The 16774-nt window shown below is 40.1% G+C and overlaps 1 protein-coding gene across 1 annotated transcript in view; it reads right to left on the reverse strand.

The window, feature by feature from the left end:
• The window catches only part of LRP2 (LDL receptor related protein 2), a 234320-nt gene that overhangs the window by 165482 nt on the left and 52064 nt on the right, over positions 1 to 16774 (reverse strand). The window contains exon 4 of the mRNA XM_053597902.1: positions 11329 to 11445. Coding sequence (XP_053453877.1) covers positions 11329 to 11445 — 117 coding nt within the window. The remainder of the gene's footprint in view (positions 1 to 11328; positions 11446 to 16774) is intronic.

Genomic DNA, 16774 nt, shown 5'->3' on the forward strand with positions numbered 1-16774 from the left:
CTGGTCAATTTCAAGTCCCTGAGGTGGCTGCCATCATGGACTAGCAGCAGGGAGGGCAGTAATAATATACAAGAGAACAACACAAGAGTGTTTGTTTCCTGCCTCTTTCCAGAAAAAAACATTGAAGTGGCTTGCAATAAAAAAGAAAAAAGCTATACATAATTGGATTTATAAAATGGAAATAGAAATTCAGCACCTTGGAAAGGGAAAGAAAATATAGTCACCCTTCAAGGGCTAGCAGAATGGCGCTAACCTCAAGTTTGGTCTGAATACCTTTCTGTAATCCAAAGCCAAGAGAAAACACATGCTATCTAGTTTTCCTTATCCCTCTGCCTCTTAAACTAGCTGGGTCTTAAGCCCTAAATTCCTCTCTGTGGTGACCTGATCTTACACCTAAATTAAAAATGTGCCCAACAGCTTGGCACCCGTACTCAGTGATTAGGGCACTGGCCACGTGTACTGGGGCTGGCAGGTTCGAACTCCACCCAGGCCTGCTAAACAACAATGACAACTACAAAAAAAAAAAAAAAAAATAGCCAGGTACTGTGGCGGGCGCCTATAGTCCCAGCTACTTGCAAGGCTGAGGCAAGAGAATCGCTTAAGCCCAGGAGTTTGAGGTTTCTATGAGCTATGATACCACAGCACTCTACTAAGGGCAACATAGTGAGACTCTGTCTCAAAAAAAAAAAAATGTGCCCAATGGAAAAATAAATAGATACATGTAAGTAAAGGAAGAAAAAGGAAAAAAAAATATGGCTAATGGGGACCAGCCTTCCTCTGGTCTCCATATTATTAACAGAGGGCTGCTCCAAAGATTCTGGGTCTACAGCACCTCCATCTTCCCATACACACAATCATCACCAAAACTGCAGCACTGGGAGAGAATGACACAGTTCTAAGTTCCTAAGAAATAATAATGAAAAATCTCATATAAGCTCTAATACAAAAGTGACTGAGCAACAAGAAGAAAAAAATGTGCAGGAAATTCTCCCAAAGAATAGTGCAAAGAAGTAAAATACCTTCTCATGAGTGAAGAAATGTTTATAATGGGCACCATATCTAATGTTATGGGTTCTATATAGAAGGGGTTGGTTCTATATAAAAGAAGTTATGGGGCTACATGCTTTCTTTTAGGTCGACACAACACCTTGGTCTCATTCCTATCTCGTCCTTATAGTTATTCCCAGGGAACCACTGGGTCAGAATAAACAGACAAAGTCCAACCAAAGAGACAGGAAGGCAAGCTGCACCCCAGGATTATGAGAGCGGTCACTTTCCAGCCACTAGAAATGGTGCGACTCAGCCCAGCCCCCTGCACAAACTTGGCCTCGGGTAATTTGAATACTCATCAGCAAAGCATTGGTGTGTGAATGTCATTATGCCCTGAACCAGTTATTCCACAGAGTGTCACCTTTCACTTAGTCATAATTCCATTCTTCTCAACATATTTTATCCTTTTGTTTTTGAGACAGAGTCTCACTATGTCACCCTCTGTACAGTGCTATGGTGTCACAGCTCACAGCAACCTCCAACTCTTGGGCTTTAAGCGATTCTCTTGCCTCAGCCTCCCAAGTAGCTGGGACTATGTTTTTTATTGATGCAGTTGTGATTGTTGCTTTAGCTGGCCCAGGCTGGATTAGAACCCACCAGCCTTGGTGTATGTGACTGACACCGTAGCCCTCAACATATTTACTGAAATCTGATTTCCTAGATATTGTGCTAAAAATTGAATGAGAAGGAAACAAAATTACAAGTGAAGCTGAAAATTCTTACAGCTTTTTCTTAAACAATTTACCTAAAAACAATTATTGCACATCTATAGATGTGCTAGGTACTAAATATCAAGCAATGAGATAAAATCCCTCCTCTCATGAAATTTACATTCTGTTTGGAAGAGTGGCAAGACAGACATTAATGACCCATAGGAACAAATAGAGCAGAGTAAAATGATGAAGAATGACTGTAATCCTAGCACTCTGGGAGGCTGAGGCAGGTGGGTTGCTTGAGCTCATGAGTTCAAGACTAGCCTGAACAAAAGTGAGACCCCCCTGTCTCTACTAAAAATAGAAAAAAAACTGAGGCAAGAGGATCGCTTGAGCCCAAGAGTTGGAGGTTACTGTGAGCTATGACGCCATGGCATTCTACCCAGGGTGACAGCTTGAGACTCTGTCTCAAGAAAAAAAAAAAAAAAAAAGAATGATAGTGGGGAGTAGTTCAATGATGGGGTGGCATTGAAGAACCATTAGATTTAGCCAGATGGCAGTCACTATTTTCAGGAAACTTGTATAGATGAAGGACTATTTCCAATGGATTCAAGAAAGAAAGAAGAATAAAGAAAACTCTACAAAACTTTGTTATAAGAGGGAGCAGAGTAACTAATAGCTGAGAAGGAACTCAGGATCTCAGGGGGGATATTTATAATGTGCTTGTATGGTAGAAACTAAATAAGAGATTTTTTTCTCTCTTTCCTCCAGGTCTCAGGGCTCTGAATCCTACCTCAACCTTGAGAATGCTTCAAAGGTCTATCTGTGATGTGACATGTCAGATGGGGTCAAGAGGACAGTAAAGGCAAGGCCCATTGGACAGCTTGAATGTAGACTCTGTGTGAAGAACGGTTCTTGGTGAGCCCTTACTGCAGCAGAATGACTTTACCCATTTTCTTTATTTCCCTCCAAGTGCTCCCCTAGTGGAGTTTCAGCAATTAGAGATAGAAAGGAAATGTTTAAATTCTAAAGAAAAGAAAGTCAATAGAAATAAAACTTCAGGGAAAAAGCAGGCCCAGTTGCAAGCAGACCAAATACTGCTGATTACCAGCAAGAAAGCCTTCATTGTAACAGGGATTTTACCCTTTCTTTGGCATTCCTAAGTAACAAAAGAGAAGTGCTGCAAACCAACGATAATTAGCAATAGTTTTACTCACACCAAAATCATTCTAATATGGTACTCGATAAAACAAAATCATCTTTTTACTTAACAGGGGAAAAAAAAAAAGCCTGCACTATTTTTGAACAACTGAAAGTCACTTCAATCTATTAATTAAATGACCTATAATTGCGGCATTGTTCTGATGTTTATCTTAGACTCTGCATGAGTGGTTTTTCCTTGATGCTAATCCCATTAAAAGCAAAATGGACTGCAGTTTTGAATTGCTCTGTTCCTAAAAAAAAAAAAAAATTAATTGACAAGCTGTTTAATATCATGTGCCATTTTATAGATGGCCAGATTGAATAACTTAGAAAAAAATGAGCTTTTACTTCACACCTACATGTAACAGAGGGTGCCAAAAAAAAATGTATACACATTTTAAGGAAGGAAAAAAACTATATTAAAATTGTAATATTCAAGTCATGTCTGTCTTCTGCAATTTTAAGAGCTACAAGATATAAGGTACAAGATAACAACATTATCAGTATATACTGAGTACTACAATTTTAATACAGCTTTCTCCTTTCTTAAAATGGATATTTATATATTTTTGGCACCCTCTGTGTGTGCGTATATACATATATTATATATATATATATATATATTTTTTTTTTTCAGAAACATTTCTCAAGCTGTAGAATAGCCAAAAATACCTTATGTATATAAGGGCATAGCAGACAAAAAAAACAAATGCAATAAGAGTTTGTCATACTATATAAAATTTATCTCAAAAATAATCTTTTTATTGGGATCTCAATACCCTTGCCTCCCTCCCCATCTCACCCATCCTCCCACCTCTTCTCCCCCCTCCCTCCCTGAGAGGACTCTCACACACCGCTCTTTGTTCTGTAAAGGAATGCCTGGAATGGACACAAGGTACTGTGTCTTAGAGCTCAATGTCTTGATTTTAGAAGCTTGAAAGGGTAGACTATAACCTAGGTGTCTGGTCTAACAGGTAGGACTACCAACTACAGGGTCGAGCTCTCTGATCCTTTCAAATATTGGGGAAAAAAATTAAGTCCTTCTTTGTGGTTTTTCCAACACCTATTATTATATATACATGAGTTCCCAGGTACCTAATACATTAAGACCCATTCCTACAGGCAACTTTATTTCTGAGAAATAGAAAAACCAAAGTCACATTGACGGGCTGATTCTAAATCTAAATGTGTCCACAAGTAACGACTTCCATGCATCACAACTTTGGAAACAATAGGACAAAGTGTCATGTCTCATGAAGATGATTTCCAGCCACGCACCAGTTAATCCTTGATCATGTGGAAACATTCTAATTTAAAGCTACTAGCAACAGCTGCTATGTCATCTAAAGTGACGTTTAAAATTCCTAAGTACCACTTTACCTAACAAATGCAATCAGTGTAACCTGGTTTCTTGTACCCTCAATGAATCCCAAACAATTAAAAAAAAAAAAAAAGAGGTGGGCGGCGCCTGTGGCTCAGTGAGTAAGGCACTGGCCCCATATGCCAACGGTGGTGGGTTCGGACCCAGCCCCGGCCAAACGGCAACAGAAAAATAGCCGGGCGTTGTGGCAGGCGCCTGTAGTCCCAGCTGCTCGGGAGGTTGAGGCAAGAGAATCGCGTAAGCCCAAGAGTTAGAGGTTGCTATGAGCCGGGTGACGCCACGGCACTCTACCCGAGGGTGGTACAGTGAGACTCTGTCTCTACAAAAAAAACAAAAAAGGTACATGGTACATGATAACCTTTTAGTACATTCAGAAGATAACACAGCAACATTTTCTGAGGTTATAATAAAAATATAAATAAAGCAGTGCCTATGGCTCAGTGGGTAGGGCGCCAGCCCCATATACCAAGGGTGGCGGGTTCAAACCTGGCCCCAGCCAAACTGAAACAAAAAATAGCCAGACATTGTGGCAGGCGCCTATAGTCCCAGCTACTCGGGAGGCTGAGGCAAGAGAATGGCCTAAGCCCAGGAGTTGGAGGGAGCTGTGACGCCATGGTACTCTACTGAGGACGATAAAGTGAGACTTTGCCTCTAAAAAAAAAATTAATAAATATAAATAAAAGTGAACAAAAACAAATAAATAAACAGAATTGCTAAGTGCCGCTATAACTTACACAGGTCTTAGCAATGATCATCAATGGCTGCTAACATCACAAAGAAACAGCTAGATATTATGGGCCTCCTAACAGAAATATACAAATGTATACAAAAAGTATTCTTGCCACCTGGTTCTCCCTTCCAAAAAAATCTCTGCATCTATTCAATCCTCTACATTAATGATTCTCAACTGGAGAGGGTCAGATGACTTTTGCTTCCAGAGGACATTTGACAACTGGAAAGTGCTACTGATTAAAGGATATCAGGAGATAAGGTGAGTAAAATCCAGACTGTAAGAAACTCCAAGATGAGCAACCTGAGTTGTTTTGTTTCAAGACACAATCTCAGTCTGTTGCCTGGGCAGTGGCATCATCATAGCTCACTGAAACCTCATACTCCTGGGCTCAGGCAATCCTCCTGCCTCAGCCTCCTGAATAACTGGGACTACAGGTGTGTGCCACCACATCCAGCTAGTTCTTCTAATTTTGTAGAGACAGGTCTCACTCAGGTAGGTCTTGAACTCCAGCCTCCCAAAGGGCTAAGATTTCAGGTGTGAGCCACCATGCCTGGCCTGGTTTTTTTTTTTTTTTTTTTTGTAGAGACAGTCTCACTTTATGGCCCTCGGTAGAGTGCCGTGGCCTCACACGGCTCACAGCAACCTCCAACTCCTGGGCTTAAGTGATTCTCTTGCCTCAGCCTCCAGAGTAGCTGGGACTACAGGCGCCTGCCACAACGCCCGCCACAACGCTATTTTTTGGTTGCAGTTTGGCCGGGTCCAGGTTTGAACCCGCCACCCTCGGTATAGGGCCAGCGCCTTACCGACTGAGCCACAGGCGCCGCCCACCTGGCCTGGTTTTTTAAACAAATAAATAAATTTCAATACAAATGAAAAAAAAAACCTACAAATTGAAAGGTTTAAGAGACAAATCATCTAACTCAAACATAAAGATATTATTTGGATTTTGATTTAAATAATCAAACTGTGAAAAATAATAAGACGGGGGATTTTTAAAAGTGACTGGATATCTGACTATTTTAAAATACAGCTTTTAAATTTTTAGGTGTGATAATGATATTGTGGTTATATTTTAGTCTTTATATTTTAGAAATAAACACTAAATATTTACAGATGAAATTATACAGTGTTTAAGAACTATTTCAAATAATGGGACCAAATAAAGAGATGTAGGTAAAACAAGATTAGCTATGAGTTGATAATTGATATAACTAAGTGATAAGTATGAAGGTGTTTATTACACAATTTGCTCTGCTTTTGTATATGTTAAAAAATTCCATAATAAAAAGCTTTAAGCTATAATATTAAAAAATAACTAGATAAGCTGCAGGCAAAATACTTTGGTGTTTTTCCATTGCTGACTGGTTATGGTAACTCAGGTCCAAAATCCGACCACTTTGGAAGGCTGAGGCAAGAGGATCACTGCAGACTAGGAATGCAGAGCAGCCTGAGCAAGACCTAGTCCATGGAAAAAATAGAAAAAATATCTGGGCACGATGGTATGTGTCTGTAGTCCCAGCTACTCAGGAAGCAGAGGCTGAGGCAGGAGGATTGCTTGAATCCAGAGGTTTGAGATTGCAGTAAGCTATAATGATGCCACTGCACCGTAGCCGGGATGACAGAGAGAGACGTTGTCTCAAAAAAATGAGTAGGATGCCAGCCCCATATACCGAGGGTGGCAGGTTCGAACCCAGCCCCGGCCAAACTGCAACAAAAAATAGCCAGGTGTTGTGGTGGGTGCCTGTAGTCCCAGCTACTCAGGAGGCTGAAGCAAGAGAAGCCCAAAAAGCTGGAGGTTGCTGTGAGCTGTGACGCTACGGAACTCTACTGAGGGTGACAAAGAAACTCTGTCTCTAAAAAAAAAAACTTCCATTGCTAAAGGAAAGTATTCCAAGAGCAACACATACATTAGATCTAGGTTAAAACCTTGGCTTTTCCACTCCTGTTTCTTGATAATCTTTAAATCTCTGTAAAGAGGAGATAGTCACTGTATTTATCTTACAGCATTAATGTGAGAAGTGTCTAAGAGTGATTGATGTTCAGTGAGTGACAGATCTCTTCCCCACTTTCTCAAGAGCTTGAAACAAAGCTTGAAAAAAAAAACAGGGAAAACAAAATATATGAGCTCCAGCCCCGGGACAGGCACTTTCTAAGGACTCTGATCCAGGCCACTCATTTCCTTCTTGTAAGTATCTAGCTGTGAATAGATCCAAACACTAACAAGGAAGCATGAAGATTCTTTTCTAAACTTCCTCTGATTTGTTAAGATTTGTTTTTTACCCTCCTCCATAAATAAAACACAGCAATAAACAGACAGGCTGGGCGTGATGGCGCAAACCTATAATCCGAGCACTTGGGTGGATTGCCTGAACTCACAGGTTCTAGACCAGCATGAGCCAGAGCAAGACCTTGTCTCTAAAAAATAGTCGGGTGTTGTGGCAGATGCCTATAGTCCCAGCTACTTGGGAGGCTGAGGCAAGAGAATCATTTGAGCCCAGGAATTGGAGGTTGCTGTGAGCTGTGACACCATGGCACTCTACGAAGAGTGACAAAGTGAGACTCTGTCTCCAAAAGAAAAAAAAAGCAATAAATAAGCAAAGGAGAGGGAAAAACAAAAGAATATCTCATTGGAAAACACTTCATATGTGTGAGATTATTTTAGGGCCACAATGTGCCCTGAAGGGATCCTTATTTCACCAATTATCTATACTTAAAAATTTTTTTCATTAAAAAAATTGATTAAAAATTCCTGCCCAGATGATTTATAAAATAGCTCGCTTCCTTTCCTTCCTTTCCTTTTATATCAGCTACTTGCATGTTCCTATCTTGCCAGTTTTTTTTTCCAAAAGGACCATTGGCAAAGTTGTAAGGCAGTTGTACTACTGACTTTAGACTTGGCTGCAGGGTGTTCACATGGGAAAAAATCCAAAGAGTCTGTTCCAGCAACCTTTTATTTTCCTCAAAGTAGCAGTTCCTTCAGTCTCGTTGCATTGGCCATAAAGTGCTCATTTTTATCCACTTGTAAATAAGGGATAAAAACACAGACTGTTGGCTGGTGCCACAAGCCTCTGGTGCTCTCTTAAACTTGTATAAGGTAGGACTTTCCCCTTCTGTAAATAAAGTCCTTCAAGAGGAGCAATTCCCAGACTTGGAACCAGAAGATGGGTTAAGCCCTAGCTCTGCCATACAACCTTGAAAAAGTCATTCTAAACTTGTGAATGGTGGTTCTCAACCTTCCTAATGCCTCCTAATGCCAAGACCCTTTAATACAGTTCCTCATGTTGTGGTGACCCCCAACCATAAAATTATTTTCATTGCTACTTCATAATTTTGCTACAGTTATGAATTATAATGTAAATATCTGATATGCAGGATGTATTTTCATTGTTACAAAGGGGTCACCACCCACAGGTTGAGAACTGCTGCTCTACCCTTTCAGGTTTCAGGTTCTTTATCCATAAGGCAATATAATAACGCCTGCCATATTGTCCTCATTGAGGAACCTAAGAATAACAACTACAACTTATACAAGGCTCTGAAATTGACAAAACACTACAAAATAAAACATATGATTTATTACTGACCAAAAATACTTTCTTCATTTACCTCAGTGAAGAACCTACTGTTTGCTTTACTAAGTCCTGCAAGAGAATCCTTGACTCACAAACGTGCTATTTTGTGGCTTCCAGACACACACAAATTCTCAGCATAATTTCCAAAGTAAAGGAAAAACAAACTGGAGGCATCATAATCTCATTCAAAAATTAACACTGAGGATGGAAATTATATCAGAACTTTACCAGGAACTGTGCTAGGGAACAGGAAACAAAAAAAATTAGCGTAGACCCTTCTCTCAAAAATAACATGCAAGGGGAAAACAACATCAGAGAAGAATGTTGTTTACAAAAATGTACCACATAATGACAGTATTGCTACAGCACGAATCCACGCCCGTTAAGGCACAGATCTTTCCTTCTCCCATATACAGTATAGTGAAGAGGAACAATTTGCACGCATAACCAATTTATGTTACTTCCCGCTCTGGACATAGCACTGTATTGGGAAGTTTAGCAAAATATACCATTTAGATAAAAGGAAAGAATTTAGGGAGAGTCCAGAAAGTTAAAATTAAATTAAAATTATCAAACAATAGAGATGTCCCATGAGAACAGACTTAAATCTTCAGTTGGGAACACAAGAACTGAGAAGTTTATGATCAAGGTTTATAAGGCACACAAAATCTGTTAACCAATTATTAGAATACCAGAATAACTTCTTGAAGTTCGAAATATAAATTTAAAAGCAAAAGAAGGTATTACATTCATGCACTGTATAATGGTATACAATGAACTATATATATACAACAGTAGTCTCGTAAGATTATAATACAATATTTTTTTACTATAACGTTTCTGTTAAGATATGTTTAAATACATAAATACTTAGCATTGTGTTCCAACCGCCCCTAGTGTTTAGTACAGTAACATACAGTACAGATTTTGTAGCCTAACAGCAAAAGGATACACCCTCTAGGTTTGTGTAAATACATTCTATGATGTTCTCATAACAAAACTGCCTAAAACCATGTCCCCATGATGAAGTGATAAATGACTGTACCTTTATATAGTACATAGTAAACATATGAAGTGCATTACACTAAAAGGAGTGTCAGGCTCAGTGCCCGTAGCACAGTGGTTACAGCACCAGCCACATACATTGAGGCTGGCAGGTGTGAACCTGGCCCAGGCCAGCTGAACAACAATGACAACTGCAACAAAAAATAGCTTGGCATTGTGGGGTGTGCCTGTGGTCCCAGCTACTTGGGATGCTGAAGCAAGAGAATTGCTTAAGCCCAGGAGTTTGAGGTTGCTGTGAGCTGTGACACCACAGCACCCTACGAAGGGCAACATAGTGAGACTCTGTCTCAAATAAATAAATAAATAAAGAGGCTCAGTGCCTGTAGCACAGTGGTTACAGCACCAGCCACATACAAAGCTGGAGGGTTCAAACCCGGCCTGGGCCAGCTAAACAACAAAGACTCAAAAATAAATAAATAAATAGAGTATCAGGAAACAATGAATTAAAAACAAGGAAGTTCTAGATAAATTCATAAATGATATACTACATGTAAGAGCTTTTAAGAAACATTAACAGCTTTTAATCTCAGGTATGTCTGAGATTAAAGGCAGAATTAGATTAGCACCAGGGGCTCACGCCTGCAACCTCAGTACTTTGGGAGACTGAGGCAGGAAGATTGCTTGAGACTAGGAGATCAAGAACAGCTTGGGCAAGATAGTGAGGCCTCTGCCCCAACCAAAAAATGTTTTCTTAATTAGCCAGGCATGCTGGTGTGCACCTATAGTCCCAGCAACTCTGGAGGTGAGGTAGGAGGATCCCTTGAGCCTAGGAGTTGAAGTTTACAGTGAGCAATGATAGTACCACTACACTCCAACCTGGGCAACAGAGCAAGACCCTGCCTCTAAAAGTTAAAAAGAAAAAAAGACAAGACATGATTGCAAGAGGGACTTTACCTAACAATTGCAATCAGTGTAACCTGGCTTATTTTACCCTCAATGAATCCCCAACATTAAAAAAAAAAAAAAGAAAAAGACAGAATTACATGAACTCTAGGACTGACCCTCCCAAATAATACTATATTCTTGGTAAGCCTGTTAAACCTCAAGAGACACTGATTACTCTTTATGTATTTGCTAGTATATCATGTAGCATGATTGTCCTTTCCTATTTTGAAAGGAAAATATTCCTTCCAATATTCTACATTATACATAGAATATTGTGGTTTATATGGCTTAATCTCAGGCTGCACAGTTACAAACCAATATAGTATTGGTTTTATAGAGAAAGCCATTATAGAGAAAGCCATTTTCAAAACATAACTCTTTTCCAAAGGTAATCTGGAAAATGTTCACTCCACAAAAACAGAAAAACTAATGAGAAATTTGACCCAGAACCATACCATAGCAGCGTAATTAAAGTTAAAATTGACCAAACTGGATTTTGCCCTCAATATATTCATTAGTCTTTTGGGATTATGTTAATGTTAAAAGTTTCTTACTTTAGGAAGCACAGAAATTTGATGTGTTAAGGCAGCACACACTTAAGTGTCTTGTTAAAAATAGAGCTATCAGAATATCACCCCTAATCCACAAAAGAATCTACCAAGAGATTTCAATAACAAGAAGAGTATTGTAAGCGTTTCTGTCCATCAACGAATCTAACAAATTGATTAAAATGCCAAAGGGACAAGGGTGAAACCAAATACAGCACAAAGACTGAAATGAACTCACGGCAGTCTTTCTCGTCGCTTCCATCTGAGCAGTCTGTGACGTGGTCGCACCTGTACACTCTTGGAATACACTCACCATTGGAGCACGTCATTTGATTATTTGAGCAAGTCCTCTCAGCTATGAAGGGGAAAAAAACATTACTTCATTTGTAATTACTGCCAGACACAGACTAATATATTGACACATGGGAAAGCATAAAGTTCATGGGAACACAAGGTAAAGCACCCAGCTGCCATAAGCAATGGATACTATACGTATGTATGTATTATCAAAATGTCCACAGAATAGCATCAACACTCAAGATTGTCAGTAGACAACTACATTACCAACACATGTGAAGAATAAAACCTAGATTGAAAAGTTGCAGATGAAGGAAATAAAACTTTTGCCATAACAGGTATTAACCAAGGGTCAGTAAGGTTTCCCTCATTGAAATCTTTGTATAAACAAGAAGAAAATATACCAAAGAGTTAAGAGTTGAGTGGTGGGAATATAAGTCATTTCATTTTTTCCGTGTGGTTTCCTCTGTTATATAAACTGTCTATGCCTTGGTACCCGTAGCACAGGTTATGGCATCGGCCACATACACCGAGGCTGGTGGATTCGAACCTGTCCCGGGCTCGCTAAACAACAATGACAACTGCAACCAAAAAACAGCCAGACATTGTGGCGGGCTACAATTGTGTCCCAGCTACTTGGGAGGCTGAGGCAAGAGAATCACTTAAGCCTAAGAGTTTGAGGTTGCTATGGGCTGTGATGCATGGCACTCTACCAAGGGTGACATAGTGAGACCCTGTGTCAAAAATAAAATAAAAATAGAAGACATTATTCTTAGTAAAGCATCACAAGAATGGAGAAGCATGAATCCTATGTACTCAATTTTGATATGAAGACAATTATTGACAATTAAGGTCATGGGGTGGGGAGGAAAAGCAGAGAGAGGGAAGAAGGGAGAGGGGCCTTGGTGTGTGCCACACCTTCTGGAGGCAAGACATGATTGCAAGAGGGACTTTACCTAACAAATGCAATCAGTGTAACCTGGTTAATCGTGCCCTCAATGAATCCCCAACAATAAAAAAAAAAAAAGAAAGATTAAAAAAAATAAAAAATAAAATAAAATAAAAATAAATAAGCTGTCTACATTAACCATGTGTCAATTTTATAAACAGAAAAAAAATTTTAAGCTAGCTTGATTTTATCCAACGGTGATTAGTATAGGAAAAGCAAGGCACCAGCAGTTTATCAAATTGGCCTCTGGACAAAATGTATAAAATCAAATAAATGGGCTGGGAGCAGTGGCTCAGGCCTATAATCTTAGCACTCTGGGAAGCTGAGGCAGGTGCATTGCTTTAGCTCAGGAGTTGGAGACCAGCCTGAGCAAGAGTGAGACTCCATCTCTACCAAAAATAAAAAACTGACAATAGGATCACTTGAGCCCAAGAGTTTGAGATCGCTGCGATCACTCTACTGAGGGCAATGAACTGAGAAAAAAAAAAAAAAATATATATATATATATAATCCTCTAATACAGTGGTTCTCAAGCTGTGGGTCATCGACCTTTCGCAGAGATCAGTTAAATACATCCTGCATATCAGATATTTACGTTACAATTCATAACAGTAGCAAAATTAGTTATGAAGTAGCAATGAAAATAATTTATGGTTGGGAGTCACCACAACATGAGGAACTGTATTAAAGGGCTGCGACATTAGGAAGATTGAGAACCACTGCTCTAATAGAAGAAAAAAATCTCCTTGAAAAAAATTCCCTCGAATTCTTTTGTTTTGTTTTGTTTTGTTTTTTGAGACAGAGTCTCAGTTCGTCATCCTCAGTAGAGTGCTGTGGCATCAACTCTTGAGCTCAAGTGTTTCTCAGCCTTCCAATTAGCTGGGACTACAGGCGCTGGCCACGATACCCAGCTATTTTTAGAGACAGGGTCTTGCTCTTGCTCAGGCTGGTCTCGAACCTGTGAGCCCAGGTAATCCACTCATGTCAGCCTCCCAGAGTGCTAGGATTAAAGGCCTGAGCCACCACACCAGGCCAGAAAAACTGAGGCAGGAGGATCACTTGAGCCCAAGAGTTTGGGGTTGCTGTGAGCTCTGATGCCAAAGCACTCTACCAAGAGCAACAAACTGAGACTCTGTCTCAAAAAAAAAAAAAAGAAAAGAAAAAAAGAATATAATCCTCAACAGAAGAAAAAAAAATTTCCTTGAACTCTTTTTTTTTTTTTTTTTTTTTTGGCCGGGGCTGGGTTTGAACCCACCACCTCCGGCATATGGGACCAGCGCCCTACTCCTTGAGCCACAGGCGCCACCCTCCTTGAACTCTTATAGAGCTTCCTACATTTTTCCATTGTAAAGATACTTCAGTTCAGCAAAACTTGGTTTCCTGATAAAATTAGATATCTGTTAAGGGATGTGCCATCAAAATTTAACAAGAAAAACCCTTTTAGGGCGGCGCCTGTGGCTCAGTCGGTAGGGCGCTGGCCCCATATACCGAGGGTGGCGGGTTCAGACCCGGCCCCGGCCAAACTGCAACCAAAAAATAGCTGGGCGTTGTGGCGGGCACCTGTGGTCCCAGCTACTCGGGAGGCTGAGGCAAGAGAATCGCTTAAGCCCAGGAGTTGGAGGTTGCTGTGAGCTGTGTGAGGCCACGGCACTCTACTAAGGGCCATAAAGTGAGACCCTGTCTCTACCAAAAAAAAAAAAAAAAAAAAAACCTTTAAAAGACAAGTAAACAATGAAAGCATTAGACTTAGCACTTAAAAATTCAAACATATATATTTATTATTATGTGATAAGATGTAAAAAAAAAATTGACCATAGTTACTACACTTCTCCGTGCTTAATTACGTCTTTCTTGTCTTTGTTCCTTTCTTCTGTTTAACTAATAAAAATTTCATTTTGAATGTGTCATGTAATGCTTGAACAGCAAACAAAATTTCTCTAGTCAGCCTATTTCTGACACTTTGACAGTATGGTTTCATATTTTCCCCTAGTACCTTCCATTTGTGGATTAAATTTTACCTCTATTAATAAAGGCAGAATACATAGACTTTTCTAGAAGACACTTAAATGTCTGAATTCTACCCATAAAAGAGACACGATTTTATATGAATAAGTTTAAAAAGATAAGTATATATTGCCAATTTCCACATAAAATTAAAGAACTTTCTTTTATTCCTGAAAAGGCAAATCATAAGTAGTCTTAAACAAAATAAGAAAAGAAACTAAATCAGGAGCCAGCATTATTTTAATTACCTCAGCTTTCTTCTTAAAGTCCAGCCTAAATAATTCTATATTTTATGTGTAAGATTTCAAAGTGTTTATGAGGGAGCAATCAAAAGCTCGTTCAAACGTAGAAAAAGAACAAACTAAAATTACACAGCTCCATCAACCAATCTCATCCTGGGATTCATTTATTCATTCATTATACAAACATCTATGTACTACGAAGTATACCAACACGGGAATCATGAAAAGGCTTAATCCCCAACCCTCAAGGAGCTCACAGTCTTGGGGGGGAGGGACTTGAAACAAATAATTAGAAAACACTTATGAAAGTGCATTACAAACATGCAGGAATTAAAGAAGCATCAAAGAGGGGTGCTTAATTCACCCTGGAATAAGAGCATGGACAGGACAGTTTCCTTGACGAGGTGACATCTCCCCTGGGTTTTAAAGGCAAAATATCAACCAGGGACCCAAAAAGAAGACTGTCAGCAGCGAGCATTCAGGCACACACACAGAGGCAGCAGGCTGGGGCACAGCACGCCATGCCCAAGGGAACTGCTGTGCTCCAGGGACATTCCAGGGTGGGAATGGCAAGGGGGTAAAGTACCAGCTGCATCACGGAGGCCCCTGTTAGGGATTGGAACTTTCTTCTGGAGGTAATGGGGAGCTGCCCAGGCTCCGGGGCAGAGCAGCATCCGTGTGGGGAAAGCCTGGGGAAGTACAGGATGAGCCAGGGAAGCCTGTCCAGGTGAGGGATGTTGGCAGTGGAAGCATAAACGGAAAAGAAGAGATGACCTTTGCAAATGTTTATAAGACAAGTAGGTAGGGGTTGTTGACTAAATGTGGGCAGTGAAGGACAGGAAAGCATGGAGAATGACTCCCAGGTTTCTAGTGTGGGCGCTAGGGAACCGCATCCTTCTCATCCCACCTGAGTACACCTTTGGTGTCACATGCAGTAATCTTTCCTTTTCACCTAATTAAATACTTTTGTTATGAAATATGTTTTATAAAATTCTAGTTTAACAAGAGCCTTAATCTACCTATGTCTGATAGTTGGAAGCTGATTTTGTATTTTCTGCCAATACCTGACAGCAGGTTAAATGTTATTTCTATTACTAAAAAGATAAAAAAAAATGTAGACAACCAAGTGTAGAAGGAAAGGTCAGTTCAGGGGGAAGATGATTATCTTCAACTGGAGCACCTTGCATTGAGTCACCTTGGAGATGCCTCTTGTATGTTCAGCCAACAGGCGGCTGAATATACAAGACTGATAGTGGGCAAGAAATCTGGGTTCCAAGCATAGACTTGGGTCTCATGGGCCACAGAAGGTTACTGAAATCATGAGAATGACAAGATCATCTTGAGAGAGTGTGTACTGCTCAGGAAGGACTAAAGCAATTAGGAAGAGCACCAGGACAGCAGTGTCAGGGAGAAGGGGGTGACCGCCCAGTCAAGAGGAAAGGAAAGGTCCATCTAGTGTAAAGAGGAACGAAAAGTGCCCAAGGGGCTTGACAATCTGGTGGCCTTGGGAGCAAAGTGGTAGCATATTTTGTTTGTGGTTAAAGGATACTTAATAAAGAATTTTTATCATTAAAAATGTCAGAATTCCCTTACAAAATCCATACTCATTTAAAATGGCATGTAACAGTGTGCTTCAATGACTGCCGTAAGCTTATTCCCAGTCTCTTTTCCTAAGTTAGTTACTCAGTAGTTCCATCATCTATCAGATGATCTTTTGCTAATAAAGTTCAGCTTTCTTCCCACTCTGTGTGGGGAGAAAATGGAGTCAAAATGGTTCATCTAACCAAAGTATCAATAACCCATCATCATGCATTCAGTATCTATGTATTAAGAACCTACTCCTGTGAGACAAAACGCCAGGCCTTAGGGACACAATGCTGAATAAAGCACAGGCAAGGCTGTCCAGAGATTCGCAGTCTAGCCCTATTCTGTTCCCACTGAGCATCTGCTTTCCGCAGGTCACCCCACCTTTCCCCCAGGGCCTTTTGAGAGGCCAGCGAGAAAGATTTCCTGGAAATAAGAATTTCTTCCTACTCCCTACTGTGCCTGGCACTTTTCCTTCCTCCCCTCTGCACTTCTGAACTACCACCCTTACATCCCTCTTTTGGATACACTATCCCATCAGCTCCACCTCAAATCCTGACTCATAACTGGACCTCATCTGGATATGTCGTGCCCCTGTGTGGCCTTGA

The sequence above is a fragment of the Nycticebus coucang genome, chromosome 7, assembly GCF_027406575.1.
Source record: "Nycticebus coucang isolate mNycCou1 chromosome 7, mNycCou1.pri, whole genome shotgun sequence".
NCBI classification, from domain to species: domain Eukaryota; kingdom Metazoa; phylum Chordata; class Mammalia; order Primates; family Lorisidae; genus Nycticebus; species Nycticebus coucang.